This window comes from Bemisia tabaci, chromosome 8 (genome assembly GCF_918797505.1).
Source record: "Bemisia tabaci chromosome 8, PGI_BMITA_v3".
Taxonomy (NCBI): domain Eukaryota; kingdom Metazoa; phylum Arthropoda; class Insecta; order Hemiptera; family Aleyrodidae; genus Bemisia; species Bemisia tabaci.
The window spans coordinates 39269835-39287537 of record NC_092800.1 but is presented as its reverse complement, the minus strand read 5'-3'; the positions used below and the strand labels follow the sequence as shown (position 1 = coordinate 39287537).

At 37.2% G+C, this 17703-nt stretch overlaps 1 protein-coding gene across 2 annotated transcripts in view; it reads left to right on the top strand.

The window, feature by feature from the left end:
* The window catches only part of LOC109037094 (uncharacterized), a 28970-nt gene extending 11756 nt beyond the window's left edge, over positions 1-17214 (top strand). Inside the window, exons 7-15 of one of the 2 annotated variants that reach the window (XM_019051589.2) lie at positions 280-4897; positions 5824-5919; positions 6620-6854; positions 7592-7707; positions 8396-8464; positions 10663-10799; positions 11902-12031; positions 13045-13330; positions 14064-17214. In XM_019051589.2, coding sequence (XP_018907134.2) covers positions 280-4897; positions 5824-5919; positions 6620-6854; positions 7592-7707; positions 8396-8464; positions 10663-10799; positions 11902-12031; positions 13045-13330; positions 14064-14140 — 5764 coding nt within the window. In that variant the 3' untranslated portion in view covers positions 14141-17214. Of the gene's footprint in view, positions 1-279; positions 4898-5823; positions 5920-6616; positions 6855-7591; positions 7708-8395; positions 8465-10662; positions 10800-11901; positions 12032-13044; positions 13331-14063 lie in introns of both variants that reach the window. The other variant, XM_019051587.2, reaches the window with a different exon arrangement.
* Positions 17215-17703: the final 489 nt, after the last annotated feature.

Below are 17703 nucleotides of genomic sequence, written 5' to 3'. Positions count from 1 at the left end.
TTAATTTAAATTGCGTATGTATCCAGGGGCATTCATAGATTGGTTGATTTGTAACGTTTAAGACACCATGTAAAGTTGCAGAAACACCGTCAAGACAGTACCACAGTGGGTCAGTGGTGTCTCAGTTGCAACATCAGCTAACATCACTAAAAACTTATGAGCCTACACAATGCAGTCATAATTTTTTTTCTTTTCTTTTCAAAAAAAAGTAGCACCTTTGATATTGGATGAATATCATCAATACAGTGAAATTTAAATTGTGCTCTTGATTCTTTTCAGGTTGAAAGATCCAAGCAAGAAAGAAGGAAGCAGGATGAAGGAACAGAGCTGGTATGAGAAAGAATACCTCACGGAATCAAGTCACCTTGCCTCGGAAGATGATGAAATAATTCTTGAAGAATTTGCTGATCCTGTTCTTATGAGCCCAGCGAACGCAACTAATGAACTTGTCGACAAGTCTGAGGACCAGCCGCGAAAACCAAGAGTTTCTCGCTTCTCAGACAATGTTGAAGCTGCGAACAGCACATCAATCATCCCTCGCTCCAAGTGGGACAGTGATCACGAATATAGTCCTGAGAGAAACGATGAAAGCAAACCATTATTCCCGATTCAAACAGACTTAGAGCCCAGCCAAATTTTCAAGAGTGAAACTCCTGCTGATAAAAGCAAACCAGAACAGAACAGCCTTTTGGCTGATGAGAGCAAGTTTGGCTCAATTGAAGAAAGCGCTGTATACTCCAAAGGAAAAGAGGAAGTGCACCAAAAAAGCTCAAAGTTGAGCGAAGAAAACGGAAGGCATTCAGTCGAAAGAATTAAAAGTCGCCGTGAAAGTTCAAAACATAAGGAAGGACTTCCAAAGTTGTCTGAGGAGAAAGGAAAAATAGTCAAAGAAAGTTCCAAGTATAGAGAAGAAGGGGTAAGGGCAAGTCCTAGGCCATCGGAAGAACGAAGGAAAGATCGTAGAGAAAGCCTAAAAGTCGAAGAAGAAAGTTACAAATCAAGCCCTGTGCATTCGGTAGAAAGAGAAAAAGATCGCAAAGAAAGTTCTAAATTAAGAGAAGTCAGCCGCAAAGAAAGCCCCAAGCAATCGGAGGAAAGGATAAGAGATCGCAGCAAAAGCTATGATGATAGCCCTAAACTGTCGGAAGAACGTGGAAGAAGTCGTAGAGAAACCCCTAGGTCATCTGTAGAACAGAGGAGAAGCCGTAGAGAAAGTAATCATGAAAGCAATAAAGTTGCAGAAGAAAAGGGGAAAAGTGTCAAAGATAGCTCAAGTCGACAAGAAGAAAGTGAAAAACGCAGAGAAAGCTCAAAACATAAGATCGAAGGTGAGAAGCCGGGAGACAATTCCAAAAAAGACAACAAGAAAGAACCAGGCTCCTCTTCTGATCTCGATGTCTCAAAAAGTGATCATAATGATGTCAGTGATGCGATACATAATGATGACATAGATGAGGATTTCAAAGAAAACGAACGGTATGTAGACCATTTCAAAACTGAAAATAGAAGCAACTCTTCATACAGCAAATCCAATCATCAAGAAGCGATAGATTATAAAACTCACAGTGAAAACAGTAATAGCATGAAAAAGTCCAACAGCTCGAAAAGCAATAAGGATAATCGAGAAGAAATCAGTAAAATAAACTTGGAGTATGAAGAGTTTCTTAAAATGGTCTCAGTACCGGAGCCAGAGAACAAAACAGAAAATGTCGATGAAATCGAATCGTCTTCGAAATTACAAAGTTTAACTGCAGAAACTCTAAAACTAGATGTCAACATAAATCCCTTAAAGGCGTTGAAAGATGAAGACCTAATTGCATTAACCAATGCCATGGCGAAAGAAGTAAAGAAATCGGCGAAAGAACAAACTAAAAAGAAAAGAAAGCGAGATTCATCCACTTCGTCTTCCTCGTCCTCTAGTTCCTCATCCTCTTCGTCATCCAAGTCCTCAGGTTCATCCTCTGACTCTGATGACAAGCCAAAGAAAAAGAAGAAACGCAAATCTGAACCACCAACTGAATCCAGCAGTAAAAAGAAAAAGTCCAGCAAAGGATCAAGCAAAAGCAAGAAAGCTGCCTCTAAGAAGAAATCAAAGTCAAAGAAAAAGAGAGCTAGATCTTCCTCGTCTTCATCGAGTGACAACTCTTCGGACAGCGATAGTGGTAGCTCATCAGCTTCAAGTTCAGACTCTGACTCTAGTAGCAGTAGTAGCAGTAGCTCCTCTGCAAAATCCAAGCGAAAAACACTTAAGAAACTTAAGCAATTAAGCCAAAAAATGGCAAAGAGAATCAATAACGGCAAAGATAAAGATTCAGAAAAAGGCTCTGCAAAAAAATCCAGTAAAAAGTCAAAGAAATTGGAAAAAGATAAAGCTGGGCTCAAGAAGTTGATAAAGAAAATCAAGAAGCTTGAAAAAGAAGAAAGTAAAAGGAAAAGGAAGTCGACCACCTCTAGTTCGGAAATAGATGAAAGTAAGCACAAGTCAAAAAAAAGCAAAGGAAATAAAGGATCCCCTGAAGAAGTGAAAAGTCGAAAGACAACCGGAAGTTGGAGTGACTCGGATAATGAAAATGCTAAGCCGTCAAAAAACGGGGTCAGCGGGAAAACAGGCGGCGTTAACGATGAAAGCAAAAGCTCTGAGAAGTCTTTTTTTCGGGAGGATTTTCACCTTGGGAAAGTCAAAGATAAGTACGACAAAAAACTGAAAGATAAAGTGAAAAAGACAGGGAAAAAGAAAAAGTCCAAAATGAAAAAGGATGAAAGCAAAAGTCCGAAGAAAAAACTCACAGGGTCAGCATCGAAGAAAAAGAAGAAAAAACGGCCCGTTGACAAAGGCGGAGGAGCCAAGATCAGCAAGAAGAAAAAGAAAAAGGGAGATAAAGGAGTGGTAGTCTCAATTGAAGAGTTAGAAGCTGCGTTAAAAATAGAAAAATCCCCATTGACCGAAAATGAAACCTTTATTCAACCTCTAGATATAAATATTAAAGTAGAAAAAATAACTCCTGAGAGGTCAACGCAACGTTCACCAACGCCTGAAATGTCTGTCCAAAACTCACCATCCCCCAAGAAAACTGTGCCAGATTCGTCGGAGGATGAAAATGAGTCATCTGACTCTGTCAGGTGTTCAGATATAGAGATACCCTCACCTGTGTGCGAGCCGGATGATGATTCAAATTTTGAATTGACGAAAAATACCGAAACTTGGCAGTCGCCTGTAAAAAATGACAACTTAGAAAACAATACTGTTGAGAATATGAGTATTAGTGAAGACTCGAATAGCTCCCTAAAAAATTCAATCGAAACTTATCAACCCACAGATCAAGTGTCTAATTTTGAGGAATCAAATTCAGCCAAAAATGAAGTAATAGGTTTTAAGCATGTATCCGTAAGTGATAAATATAGTCCATTCGGAAGTGGTAATTCGGAATCAAACAGTTCGAATGTGATAGCTACATCTTACAACAATTCAAGCTCATCAGCCTCCCAGAAAATGGGTCCTGCTGGTGCTTTAGATATTCCTTTACCACCGCAAGAAAGCAAAGAATACGATCCTGTCTCTGCGAACTCAATGAATACCTCTCAAAATGTATCGTCTATTCCTGTTCCTGTTCCTGCCCCTGTACCTCCGCCAGATCCAAACTTACTCTCTGGAACAAAAATTAATACTACTTCTCCTACGTTGTCGTTTGCCCAGAAATTTTTGACGAAAACACCCATCACTCCTGAAAAAGAGCCAGCAAAATCACCAACCAAGACTCCGATAGAAAAGACTGATTTCGTTTCTAAACCTGCAACTCTGGATGATGCAATCGATCATCATGAGTCTAACGCGAATTTAGAAGCTCCGAACCAAGACTATGTGGCACCTTCGTCTACCAATAGTGCTTCTGTCAAAGTTTGGAATTTTACTAGTGAAAGCGTCGAAGTCAAAAAGAATGAAAGTTTAAAGCCCAAGCGATCCCGCTGGGGAGAGTTACCAAAAGACATGATTTCAGAAAGTGCTCCGGATTCGAACGCAGAACCTCAACCAGAAACAATAACTCCATCTGTAATAGAGAAAACTATCCCTCCAGAGTCTGATTCTAAAACTAGGAAATCTGTGTCTCCAGAAAGGTCGCGTGATCATGATCGGAGCCGAAGAAATTCCTCTCGGAAGCGATCACGCTCAAAGTCTAGAGAACGATCAAGGCGTCATCGCAGTAATAGGAGCAAAGATAGGTACCATTCGAGCTCCAAGCGACGAAAATCAAGGTCTCCATCTACCGAGGGCTACAGTGAAAGAGACCGCAGTCGAAAGCGAAGATCCCCTTCAAGGTCTCGTTCCAAATCACCGATCAAATCCAGGTTTAGAAATCTGTCTCCGGTTGATTATAAATCCAAAGACATTGTACAGAAATCTCACAGGGAGTCTGAGCAACTTCATGGTAGAGTAATACGTAATTTAGAAGATAGCTTTGAGAAGCGGGACATGGATTTGAGCTCGCCAAATGAAATCTCATCACCACTCATGGGATTCAAGCGAAGCCTAGCTGATTCCACAATCAGCGATTCTGAGTTAGTGATGGAAAAAAAGCATATTGTTCGTGAAAGGTCTCCAGAGTTTTCACCGAAACGATTGTCTCTTGATGAAAGACTGGAATTGGAGTTAGGTGTCAAGAAGAGTCCTCCACAATCGTATCCACCGCCTCACCAACAACAACATTCATATTACAGCATTCCGGTCCATGAGGGTTATGCATTTCCTCCTCGTATGGATCCTAATATGGGCATGTATCCTAATCACCATAATCAAATGTCTTCAAATCTTGTGGCAGTCCCTTATGCTGACTGGGATAATCCAGAAGCATTTATCGGTCAGCAATCATCTGGTGCAAGCAACATGACGCAAGTCGTACAGGTGAGTTTAACTTATTGTTTCTTCCTTTCAAACCATGCTCAGAACTATCTTTTGGGTCTCTAATTAATCGATAATAATTCTAATGTCTTCAGTCAATGATAATACTCACTTCAAATCACCAAAAATATCAACCTAAAATTTGACTTTTTCAGTCTAGAATCTTCGGTGCAGCTGAAATGTTAATATTCAAATGTTCATCAATGGACCACCAAATAAGATACAAACTTAGTATTATGATACATGTGTCCTTTTCAAAATTTCGCATAATACACGATTCATGCAAGGAAAATTACTGGAATCAACTGCTTATCAAATATTAACATTCCATTCAGCATTGGCTGCAAAAAAGTTGAATATCCTGCTCATAAGAAAAATCAGAGTCTACATGAATCAAATAGGGTACGGTTTTAGCGAGACCTGTGTCGCTAGAAGTATAAATGACCTGCAACAGCTGAGTCCATGCCCGAGATGAAAATTGCCTTAATTTTACACTGTAGAGAATGTTATAGTAACGCTTTTGTGAGATTTAAGTAACTCAGGTAAATTCTTGTTTTTTTTAGTGGGGGGGGGGGGGGTGAAGTTTGAATTTATGCATAAAAAAAGTTAATATCTTGGTGAGGGGTTACTTTAAAAAAATGTTTGTTGCATGAGTTGTGTTTTACATAACATTTTAATGAGAAAATATTTATCATAATGCTTCAATCTGCACCTGTCAAGTGATCCATCAGCAGACTAATAAAACAATTTTTTTGAATGTAAAAGATTAAAAATTCTCAATTTTCGATTTTTTCTTTCATTTTTTTTTTAAAATAAATAAATAAATTTTAAATTGACAAAGAAGTGCAAGTTTACTTTGTAAGCAATACACTCTATAAGCTTAATGGAATTCCAGGCAAAAATGACCTCTGTGTTTGTATTTTTTTCAGGTGGGTAATATGCTACAAGTTGTGCCATCTGAAGTACCTCCGAAAGTGCCTCCTCCACCTTCTACCTCCAGGAAATCCTCCCATAAAACTCCGAAGGTATGTTTGGTTTGTATTGTTTTTTAACTTCACCACAGTGAATCTTTTACTTTAGTAAGAACCCATCTTAGGATCAAATTATACAGAAGATGTTGAAAACTCTGCAAGAAACAGAAAAGTCAAGTCCGAAACCGTTTGCATTTAAAGAGCACCTATCAAAGACTTTCAAAATCGGTGACTGCATTTCGACGGTGTAAGTCGGCAATCACACAACTCGGTTTGCGACGTCGCAGACTTCCTGTCATACTTTAATTTTTAGACAGAAAACTACTCAACAGCAATTCTTTAAATCTGCCGTGAATTTTCTTCTTGTGCAAAAAAAATTCTGCAGAAACTTCAAGGAATGATGTCAATTTGTTCCCTTTTTAAAAAACAACATAGAGGTGGAGAATTTCAGACACCGCAAACGAGATATGTGATTGCAGACTTGCGCTGTACTGTTGGACTTAGAGCAGTAAAATACATTATTAAATTATTCAGAAATGAATTGTTAAACTAATTGATTTAGAGCGTAGAAATTTAAACAAAAAGTAAAGAAAATTAATTGTTTTGGTTTAGTCTGATTGTTGCTATGAATTTTAAAGTCAGTTTTATAAAAATGGTGTAGAATCAAGCACTTATGTGCAACTTTAGCTAACATAGCCCTCTTTGATCAATTAGCAATTCTGCCTCACCAGTATTGTTCTGTTATTTTTAGCAGGAATCAGTGTGTGGCACTAAAGTAGTTCAGGTGGGCAATATGCTTCAAGTAGTTCCTGCAATGAGTATGCCGGGTATGCCTCCACCACCGCCACCAGCAGAGCAAACGATTCCTGTTGCATCAGATGCTTCGGCTCCACCACCACCTGCTCCTGTGACGGCTATTCCGTTGTCCAAGGTTGAACTGCCTTTGCCAGTCACAGGTCATAAAATAAAAGACTTGCCCATGCCTCCAGGTTGGTTTACAATTTTCAATCACTCTCGATAACTTATGTTTATCTGTAGTGCCGAAAAGTTGAAATATCCCTTTATCCCTACGAGAAGTAGTAGGTATTGAATGAAACATCAAGATCATCCAAAAATTACATCACTTAAAATTTACTAGTTTTTGGCAACGACACGACGACTCTCTTCGAAATTCCACAGTATGGTCCCTGGTTTATCATTGACTTAAAACTTGAAATTTCAAAAAATATCTATATATTTTACTCACTGTAACCTCCATTGATTAAAACAATCGCATTTTATCTGTAATGATGGACATCCTCGGCGACTGCTCCTTAATTAATGCTGTTTTATCATTCTATCATGGCATTCTAGTGTAAGTGTAATTCAGATTTTTTGTCTTTCCTGTGACAAAATATTCCATCAATGTCATGCTTAAGACTAAAAAAGAAAGGGTCCAGGTTTTCTTGTGATAAAAGGTTTTATTAATGAGTTAGTAGTGCGCTGAGTTGACAATTTAACATGTTTAGATTTCAAGTATGGTCTGGTGTGGAGCCACTACACTTACACATCATATAAAGCCCTCTATAAAAATGTTTCATCATCCAGAGGTTTTTCACTCAGAATTTCACATCTTAGTCTGCATGTCTGCAGTCACACTCGAGTCAACTGTCCGTTGTTTATACACATTATTCATATCGCAGTTTCTTCGCAAGCAATTTAACTAACGCTCTCTCTTAATTCACAGAAATCTCGCCAGCTGAAAAGAGAGAGCTGAAGAAGCTCGAAAGGGAAAAGAGACGTCTGGCGAAAGAAAAACGAAGGCAGCAGAAGATGCGAAGGGCCGCCAAGAAGATGATTAGGGTAAGTGTTTCCCTCGCAATTTTCCAATAAAATACTTACATGTTAATTTTTAACATTCTTTACTACGTATACAACATTTTCAAGGTGTCCACCCACAGAATAGTACGGCTACCCAGAAAAAGCACGCATTTTGAAAGGTGGGTATGGAATCATGAAAATTGCACGGATTTTACACAAAAAGATGTAAAATGTTGAAATTTCTCAAATAAACTTAACGAAGTAGCCGTAGAGATATGCAATTTTTATACGCAGTGAATTTCATGTTGTTCCAGCAAAATCTCAGCTAGATTTTTCTTATTTTAGTCCATTCCTCAAAAATTTTCACTTTCCGAATCCAAATGTCTGTAACCTTTGCTAATAAAATGCGTGTAGTAGTAATACTAGAAGTCAAGTCAGGAAAAAGTGAGGATTAGGCAATGAAAAAGCAAGGAATCCAGGAAACCTCCAAAAAAAGAAATTTTGAGAATCATGGAAAGTGTAAAGAAGAGGTAATGACAAAGCAAGGATTTTGGGTGATGACGTATTAGTAGACACCCTGATTTTTTTTTGATCAAGGAAACTTACAGTCAACATTTACGAAGGACAAGTCAAGGGTGCAATGGCACCCTTTTACTGTTGGTAATCAGATTAAGTACACTGTTTTTCCTCCGGGTTGAATATAATCCATCAATATTTTTGTTATTTTCAGAAAGCATTGCTTCAGAAGGAAGGACTGCCACCATCAGACTTCGAAGAAGAAGAAATGCGTTTGATACAGGTTTGCATAATGCCTTTTTTTTTACCTAATGTAATCCAAAATGTTATTTTTCTTTTACTACTTAGCTCTCTTTTTAAATTGAGAAGTCTCGCTTAAAAATTCGGAAAAATGGGTGCTCACAAATTGATGCAAATTCTTTTTTAAACTGTTTTTTTAAGCAGATAAAATCTCACTCAGTAAAAATTCTGCTAGCACTCATGGGCAGACGGTATTGTAGTCTTTCTGGCGTTAAAGTTCAAATGTCAAACATCAGATTTTTGACCTCTTTGATGCGCTAAAGTAAAATTGACCCCAACCAATTTAAATATTTGTATCTTTCGTTAATATTTTAGTGAATGGTAGCTCATTGAAAAGAATACAACTTGGAGCAACTATTTTTTCTCTTAATACAGGTGATATCTACAGACTGACTTAGTGGCTATATTACTCTTGCGATTTGTGATTTATCGATTTTCAATGTTCCAATGTAAACAATAAAAAAATATAACCTTTGGTTCAAATTCTGCGTAGAGTCCATTATTCCAATGCATCGTGATTTGTTATTAAAATATCTAAAATAATAGCTCTGAAACACTAAAAAGAGCTTGATGCAAAAACGGCTTTTTTCGCCCCCCGGGCAACCGGAGCTCTGGAAGGTTCTTCAGACGTTGTCTATTGATTACTCATACTTGAGCGCTTCTTTTCCCTAATTTCAGACCCCAAAAATTTGTTGGGGAGGCTAGGGGGTGAAGTCATAACCTGTGAACCTCGATATCACTTGAACAAAGAAAGATATCGTGGTCCGGTTTGGACGAAAAAAAAAAAATCGGCAAAATTGCATACTTTAGATTCTAGAAGGTCGAATCCCTATATCACAGTTTTTAAGTCAACACTTTGCTTTTTTTCAGTTTTTTAGGTCTAAAAATTTCTTTTAAACGAAAAATTTACAAAGATCCTCAATTTTTTTATTTTGAACCAAAACCAGTTTTTTAAATTGTTCGTCTTTTTCCTTCCGCATCCAACGAGTGGTCCATTAAGCTGGGGAACCGAACGGTTTTTCCGAGTTATGATCGATTGAAAGTTTCCGCTTAGACGCGCGCCGACCGATTTTCCGCGCGCAAAAAGTCGGATTTTTGACTGTTATTAGATCAATTGAATGTTCAAACTGAGCATTAATGCTTTATTTAGGGACTCTAGGTCGCTGAGTGCAGAAATTACCGAGACTTCCAATAAAATTCACGTTTTAAATTGCAGCTTCGGAACAGGACCACTGAGCGCCGGTCGGCGCTCATGGGCCTCTAAAATGAGCGCTGCGAGCTGTAATTTTAAAAACGTAAATTATTTGGAAAGTATCGGTTAATTCTTGAACTCAGCGACCCTCCAGAGTCCCTAAAAAAGCATTTTGGCTCAGTTTGATCGATTCAATCTGATCTAATAACAGTTCCAAATCCGACTTTTTGCGCGCGAAAAATCGGTCGGCGCGCGTTGACGGAAAATTCAATCGATTCAAACTCCGAACCGTTCGTTCCCCAGCTAATGGACCACTCGTTGGATGCGGAAAAGACGAACAAATTATAAACTGGTTTGGTTCAAATAAAAAATTGAGATCTTTGTAAATTTTTCGTTTAAAGAAATTTTCTAGACCTAAAAACTGGAAAAAAGCACACGTGTTGACTAAAAATGTGATATCGCGGATTTCGACCTTTAGTATCTAAAGTATGCACTTTTGACGATTTTTCGTCCAACCGACCTTGATATCTTTTCATTGTTCAAGAGATATCGAGGTTCACAGGTTTTGACTTCCACCCCACCTAGATCCCCCCCCCATAATTTTTGGGAGTCTGAAAATTTGGGAAAAGAAGCGCTCAATTAGAGTGAATAATAAGACAAAGTCTTGAGAACTTCCAGAGGGGGGGCGAAAAAAGCCGTTTTTGCATCAAGCTCTTTCAACTGTACACGGAACGTTAGTGGAACTGTAACGTGGACGCATTCTATCACTGTCTCACAAATATGACAAGGTTATGTGTCTGTTCACAATGAAACTTTTCAACCTCGATTTACAAAGAATGACATAACTGCTAAATGAATGCTTTTATGTGAAATGTATGTACATTTGTGTTAAAATGAATCATTTTAGAAGTACCAAATGTGAACTTTTTTTAATACCAACTAGTCTTTTGTAAATGAAGAAGTGATCATCTTTTCTTGTATGCTTCCAGGATGCAATGGATGAGCATGAATTATCTAGTCTTGACAATGAACTGCCAACATTTCCAACAGTGCACATCCTTGAATCTCCAGAAAACCCGTTACCTTGTCCTCCTGATAAAGGAATCTTGGTTTCACCTGGGTTTAGGTACGATTTGCATACTAAGATTCACCTTCGGTTACCTCGAGGAGATGACAATTTTTCCACTTCTCTGAACACTGTGCATAACGTTCTGTGCTCTAGGCCGAACGTAGCACATCCTTAATGTCAGTTCGATACCCATCATTTGGTATCTGTAAAATTCTTGAAGTTACTCTGAAGTGTCTCTTTCCTCAAGGAAGAAAATAAGGAGACAGTTTAATCCAGGAGGGATTGATTTGCTGAGAAACGTTTCTTAGAACTTAAAGAGAAAAATATTGAACATTTTAAAATCTTTTTAAAAATCATTCCTGCAGAGAAATAATGCTTGCGTTTGTCGGGGGCATCAAAAACACTTTTTAATGGAACTGCTTGTGAATCTGGACCTTATGTCATGTAAAGGAGGTGACAATAGCAACAGCTTGAAACTACACCACCTAACCTTTTATCTCACTCTGATCATTTACACACTGCTACTCTGTCAAGTAGGCTTCCATGACTGACGATTCTGTCGCCGTTTTGCACACTTCCCGTAACCATCCAGATTTGTCTCTGTAGTTATCAATCCCTTTTATAACAACCCCAATTTATCGCTTTTTATAAGACATTTTTTCTCTGGTTTCCGCCATTATAAAAAGTAGGATATGCTTAACTCTTGTTTCGTTAACCTGACAAAGACTTCGAACGATGCATTAAAAAAAATTGACTCAACTGGCTCATTGTTGGATCTTGATATTTATTTTGCAAAATTGCCGTTCAATAGAGCTTGAATAAATTCTGAGCAATTAACTTTAATTTGCTGGGTTATTAACCTTTAAAACTGCAGATCAAGAAAATATATAAGTTTTGTATCAGTTGTATGCTTTACGCAAAACAAAACGACGAAACAAAAACTTTACGCTCCAAGTAGTCAAGCAATGTAGTCTTTTAAGCAGAGGTCAACAAAATTAATTAAAATAAAATGTCCTTTTTGTGCGGTACTAACAACTAATTGTATTTCTAATGAAGCATCTGTGATTCAAGTTTGATTTAAAGAGCATAGTGTCTTACTATGTTCTTTGACTTATCTTTTCAACTTAATCGTGATTTGTGTCTCTTTCCGTTTTTTCAGGAAGACCAGTGTTGATGCAAAGGAAGCAAAATCGCTCAATGTATCATTTGCCGATGGAGTTAAACCAGGAGAAGGCTCTTCTCCCTCTGGTGCCGAAGATCACCCACCTTCTCCTCCTCCTACCCTTTCGGTAAGTATCTTCGTAATTATTATCTCAGACTTTGAATTTTCTGGAATATTTCCAGATTTGTTTTCCAAAATATTCCACGTATCAATGCAAATGAATTTGAATTATTTTTCTTAGCCTTGTAATTTAGAAGATTTTCTCATGACCTACACCTCAACTGTTTTTAGGTAAATGCATGTAGAACAATCGTTCCAGAGACCCCTTCATGGAGTCTGTATCGTGTATCTGTAATTCTATATACAGGCACGATTTTTTCATTGGTGTCCAGTGGTAGTCAAGTTTGCTTGAAGAAGAAAGAAAACCTATCATTAACAAAAAAACAATCTTGCAAATTGTCATCGTGTCTCTTTATTTGTAAAGAATATCAACGGTGAAACTACCAAACCACGTATCTCGGTTTGCGATGTCGCAGACTTCCTGTCATACTTTATTTTTTAAATGAAAAACTACTTAACATCCGGTCTTGAAAATTTCTGTGATTTTTCCTCTTTGTGCGGAGAAAATTCCGTGAAAATTTCAAGGAATGATATTGATTTGGTCTACTTCAAAAAAATAAAATGTGAGCGTAGATTTTTAAACACCGCAAACGAGATACGTGGTTTGGTAGTTTCACCGTCGATATGCAAAAACAAGTGCCTTAAATTAAAGCGCCAAATTCTGTAGTAATTGAAATTTCTTTTTTTTTCCATCTCTTTCTCTGGACAAAGCATAGAATTTTAAGAAAAAAGTATGTTGTGTGGTGTTTTAAAATTCATATCTTGTCCAAAGGCCCATTCCTGCAAAGGACAAATTTAAAAAAAATTCTGAAGTTCAAATTCCCTTGACTAAACAATTTTACACATTAGGTAGATCAGAGTTCTATCACTTAAACGTTTGTTTGAATTGCTGCTTCCGCTTTGGCTTTGCAAATGGCTCTCTTCTATATGCGCCAATAAGTCAAAGTAAGGTTGATTTCTGATTGCATTCATTCAAGGATTCTGCTGTATGCTAAAAACTATCATTGATTTCGTTTTCAGGGTAAAGAGAAGAATAAAAAGCAGAAAACCAATCAAAAGAAGAAAAAGCAGAAGGTGAAAGTTCGGATCATTCGAGTGAACGAAAAGGCTAAGAATTCGAAGTCACCAAACTCCGAAGGGGCAGAACAGAATGAAGATAATGATGCAGAGGATGAAAATGATATATCGCCTCCACCCCCTCCTCCAGGAACTCCTCCTCCGTCTGCGCTGTTCCCGCCACCGCCCATTCCAAACCACTACCCTCCAAGTTTTATCTTCTCTCAGACGCATCAGCAATTTGCCAACAGTAAGTTACCTCACTAGCATGACTTTAATTCTAAGTACTTAGTTGGGAAAATAAAAACCAATAAGTTTTAAAAAATGCCCATATTGATTTGGGTCGCTTGCGTGGAAGGTATTGGCGTTTAAGATGGGTTAGTCTTGAACATTCTTCCAGTCATAAACATTCAGAAGACTTCTTGAAGTCAGCATTGATACAATTTTAAGCACTTGGTTTTCTTCTTTTTTTTTTTCAGTCAATTATTTTTCTAAAAAGGTAGTTTTGCACTCTACAATGTTAATATCACTGCCTTGAGTGACCATGACGTCAATCGCAGCAGAGAAATAGCAAGGTAGAAGTGCTATTGCAGTGGCAGGGATATTTCTGGACACTGTATTGCCTTTCTCTGGAATTCGCATTCAAAAAAGTGCTGAAAATATGTAATTTTAAACCCACTTTTTGTGGCTTAAAGTCATTTCGTCCGGAGAAAATTCCTGCAAGCTTAATGTCCGCTCCACTTTTCAGGAATACAAAAATTCAGCATTACTCAAAAAGCTCATTTTGTGTCCAAAGTATTGCGAATGATTTCGTTTTGTCAATAAATTTTGGAGAGCCACCTTTTCTCTTTCCAGGTCTCTAACTCGTTTGAGAAGATGGCATTTTTTCTCGTGAGCTCCAGTTTTTTTGCTCAATTTCCGCTCTCACTCATTCTTTCTGCCAAATTACTCACGTCTAATTAATTTTCTATTTTTCTTTTCAGCACTGGCAAACGTTGACTTCACAGCTGTAATGCACTCCTTGCAGTTCATCAAACCCATTCAGTCTGCCACGAAGTAGGAGCATTTCATCGAAGACACTCAATTCAACTTTAGCCGACTTAGAGACGGCTCTTGTTCCTGGAAAGACTCATCGCGAGCCTTCCAACAGTCAGCCGGGTCAGAGTGATATTGCATGCCCTATGCATGTAAAGTAGTAAGCATGGTAAAGTAAAGCAGGCTGAAAATCTTTCCATGTTGGAAATTCGTATCTTTTACTGGAAGTGTTGACTTCAGTACCTTGAGACTTGGACAGTTTCTAAAATTTGTCCGGAGGTTCTGAACCTAACCTACTCTTTACCTCAAAGAGTAACTTAAGTCTCTTTGTAGGACGCTTGATCGTCGAGTTTTAAACATACTTAAACTGGTTCTTTACGCCAACAAGTCATTATATGCAGATCTTTTATTCTACAAATAGATTTATTTTGCAGTGGATGACTATCAAATATCCTGAGTGTGCGGCATCCCACATACCTTTTTGAATACATTTCCTCTTTTAAATTTTTATCCTGTGATTTCTATAAAGTTTTCGTCATTTTAAGTTTTACGTTCGGAGGTCAAGCTCAGTGAACCCCTTGCCTTGTTTTCATTTTCCTTTTTTTAAGAATCGATATTGGTGGTTTGTAGTTTGTATTTCTAAACCTGTACCACAGAGTTCTTACCATGTTCAAAATAGAACTGTCTGATACATTGGTGCTGTTTTACTGGATAGACAGAAGCTCAATTTATGGCTCAGAATAAAAATATAAGTATGTATTTGTAAAAGTGATCTATTGTGGGTCGAGGGTAAAAATATGGGGGAAATGGGAAACAGGGAGGGTTAAAAATTGGTCTAGAAGGCAAAATGCTGGTGTCATAAAATTGTGCTCTTGCGTTTATACCTTAAGTAGAGATCAGCAAATAATCATGAAGCCTGTTCAGCTGCCAAGTTTCCACTTCTAATACTAACGTAGCTAATTCCCATTTTGGAACGCAACTGCCCATTGAGTTTTTTCAAAGGATGATACATCCGTTAATATTGGATGCAAGTAACCTTCGTTTGACAGACTTTTTCATTTTCTTACCAATAAAATTTATTCCGTTTAATACAATTTGTGGAATCAGTAATTGACAGGTAGGGTTGTGCAAATTTCAGAACGCACGATAATGTTGTATGCGTTACTTCTTCTTTTTGAACTTGGCTCTAAAGTCTGATGAGAACGCCGGAAAATTTAGATGCTTAACACTTGAGTAGCCAAATGTCAATTAAAAGATCTTTTAAATGGTTCAAAATGATAGTGCGTTTCCACTTTTCAACAGAACATTGCTTCTCATTACATATGCAGTCATTACTTCATTGCAGCTCGAGACAACAGCTACCCTGCAGAACAGTGCCAGATCTATTTTATTAATTATTTTTTGAACTTCAAAGTCATCCATCAATTTGAGACTAATATGTCGAATCATTAAGAAGTTCTTTCGTTTATTCAGCTAAAGGACAATTTTCAAGCTTCAAAAGAATTCGTCCAGCTATTTGCATTTGAAATAGCTGTATATTAAAGAACTACATGTATATTTTTTTTTTCTTTTGTTTGTTTATATTTTATTTTAGTTATATGTCCAATGTACATAGTTTCAAATCCTTGTTAGCATCATGCTGAAAGCGAACTTCTGTTCCTCTCTTTTTCTTTTTCGATCGTTGTCTGTATAATGGAATGTTTTTCCATCTAAAAATTGGCTCCGAAATCTTTTTTGCTAACGAATGAAAATGTCAGTGGCACGCATGTAATTCGGAAGTAATCTCCTACCTAAGAGAATGTACTTATTTTTTCACCTTTCTTTCTGCTTCAGGTGAATCCTTAGTAAACCATACCATAGTCGAATGGAAGATGTTGCATTTTAAGGAGTAGAATGGAGCAATGAACATTACATTCAAATATTTTTTGCTTTAAATTTGAAGTTTTTCAATCCAGTGTCTCAAGGCAAATGATCCTCTAGTTATTATGGATATGTTTTTTCTGAAAGTTTCAAGGGAAGTCTGATAAGCCAAAAGTTGACCAACAACAGGAAATCTTGAGCAATGGATCAGTTGCACCAGGTACAGAATCACTTTTGACGCTTTAAGCATATTGGCTAGCAAAGAATAATATGGTTTGTCCTAATACCCTGTCTTTTCATCTAATATTGATGATGATATTGCCCTTCAATTAAACTCAGTATATTATGTCATCCACCACAGTAGTACATGTACATACTGTGGTCTTTCCCACCTTGAATTCATCAATTAGTGATACAAACTTTTGCACTGGTTGTTGCCCTTAAATACGCCTGAAACCAAAGTGGAAGAAACCATAGTATGCACCATTTACGCGGATGACATCATATGCCTATTTCATGAAAAGCGATACATTTGTCAATATTGGATAGGGAAACTGGGTGTTTGGCCTGATCCATTATTTTTTGCTGATCTTTAAAATCATCAATATATGATTCAGTATCTAGGGCAACTGAGCCATTCTGAAGGCCAAATTTTGAGTCAAAGGAAGTAATTTGAAGGTAATATGCACTGTCACTCGTAGAATGATTTCCCTTCAGCATGTAATTATTGATCAATATTTTAAGTCTGAAAGAAATGAATTAGTAAAGATTCAAGGTGTCTTTGTAATTCAAGGATTAGCACAGTTACATGTGACTATCCATAATATTTTGTGCACAACTGTGACTAGATAGTATTTGTCGATCAGAAATCTCATGCTTTCGACTCACCCTGTAATTATTTCGTTTTTCTCAAAATGAAATAAAAAGAAGCACGAGCAAATATTGGAGCCCCCTTTTAAGGAGGTTGATTTGAGACTTTTACTTATTTTTTGAATACTTGGGTCAGTTTCTGTTATTTCCTCATATTTTTGTATGATAGGATGCTACGCTAACTATTTTTATGTCATGATGTAAGGAACTAAATTGTTTTAAGTCACAAATAACTTTGCAAGAAACTTTGTAAATAAGGTCTTACTTATGTCTGGAAAGAGAGTAAAGTAAGGTAATCACATGTAATAACATCAGCCTCTTCACTGTCGTTGGTTTGTTACTCTGTAAAGTAAAATAAGTTTATACTTACTCAAGTATTATTTCTTTTAGACCCTTACGTACCAATTTCTTTGGGGGTAAATCTAAACAAGCAAATTTAAGAGGAATCAACCTAACTCGTCAGATGTTGCCAAATTTATTTTTCAACTGGGAAGCCAGGGAAAATGTGCAGAAAGTTCACCAGTATGTTCTTTAGTTCTCTGTTAAAAAAATTAAACTTGAGAGGAAACTAAGGAACATAAAATACAATTACGTTGTTCTCAGTGAAGTCCTTCCAATTGACAAAGGGAACAGGAAAAGCTCCTCTCTCTGCCATTTGGACATATCTGTTATCTTGATTAGGAGTAATTACTCTGAACCAGGAGTCAAGAGGAAATACCAAATAATGTAAATTCCAAAGTATAAAAGCTGGCTTTTTTCTCCCCAAGAAAATCAAATAGCAATGGAAATTTTGAAACTTTGAAATGGAAATACGTCGTCCCAAACTTTGGCCATAGATGCAGTTGAAAAAGAAATAAA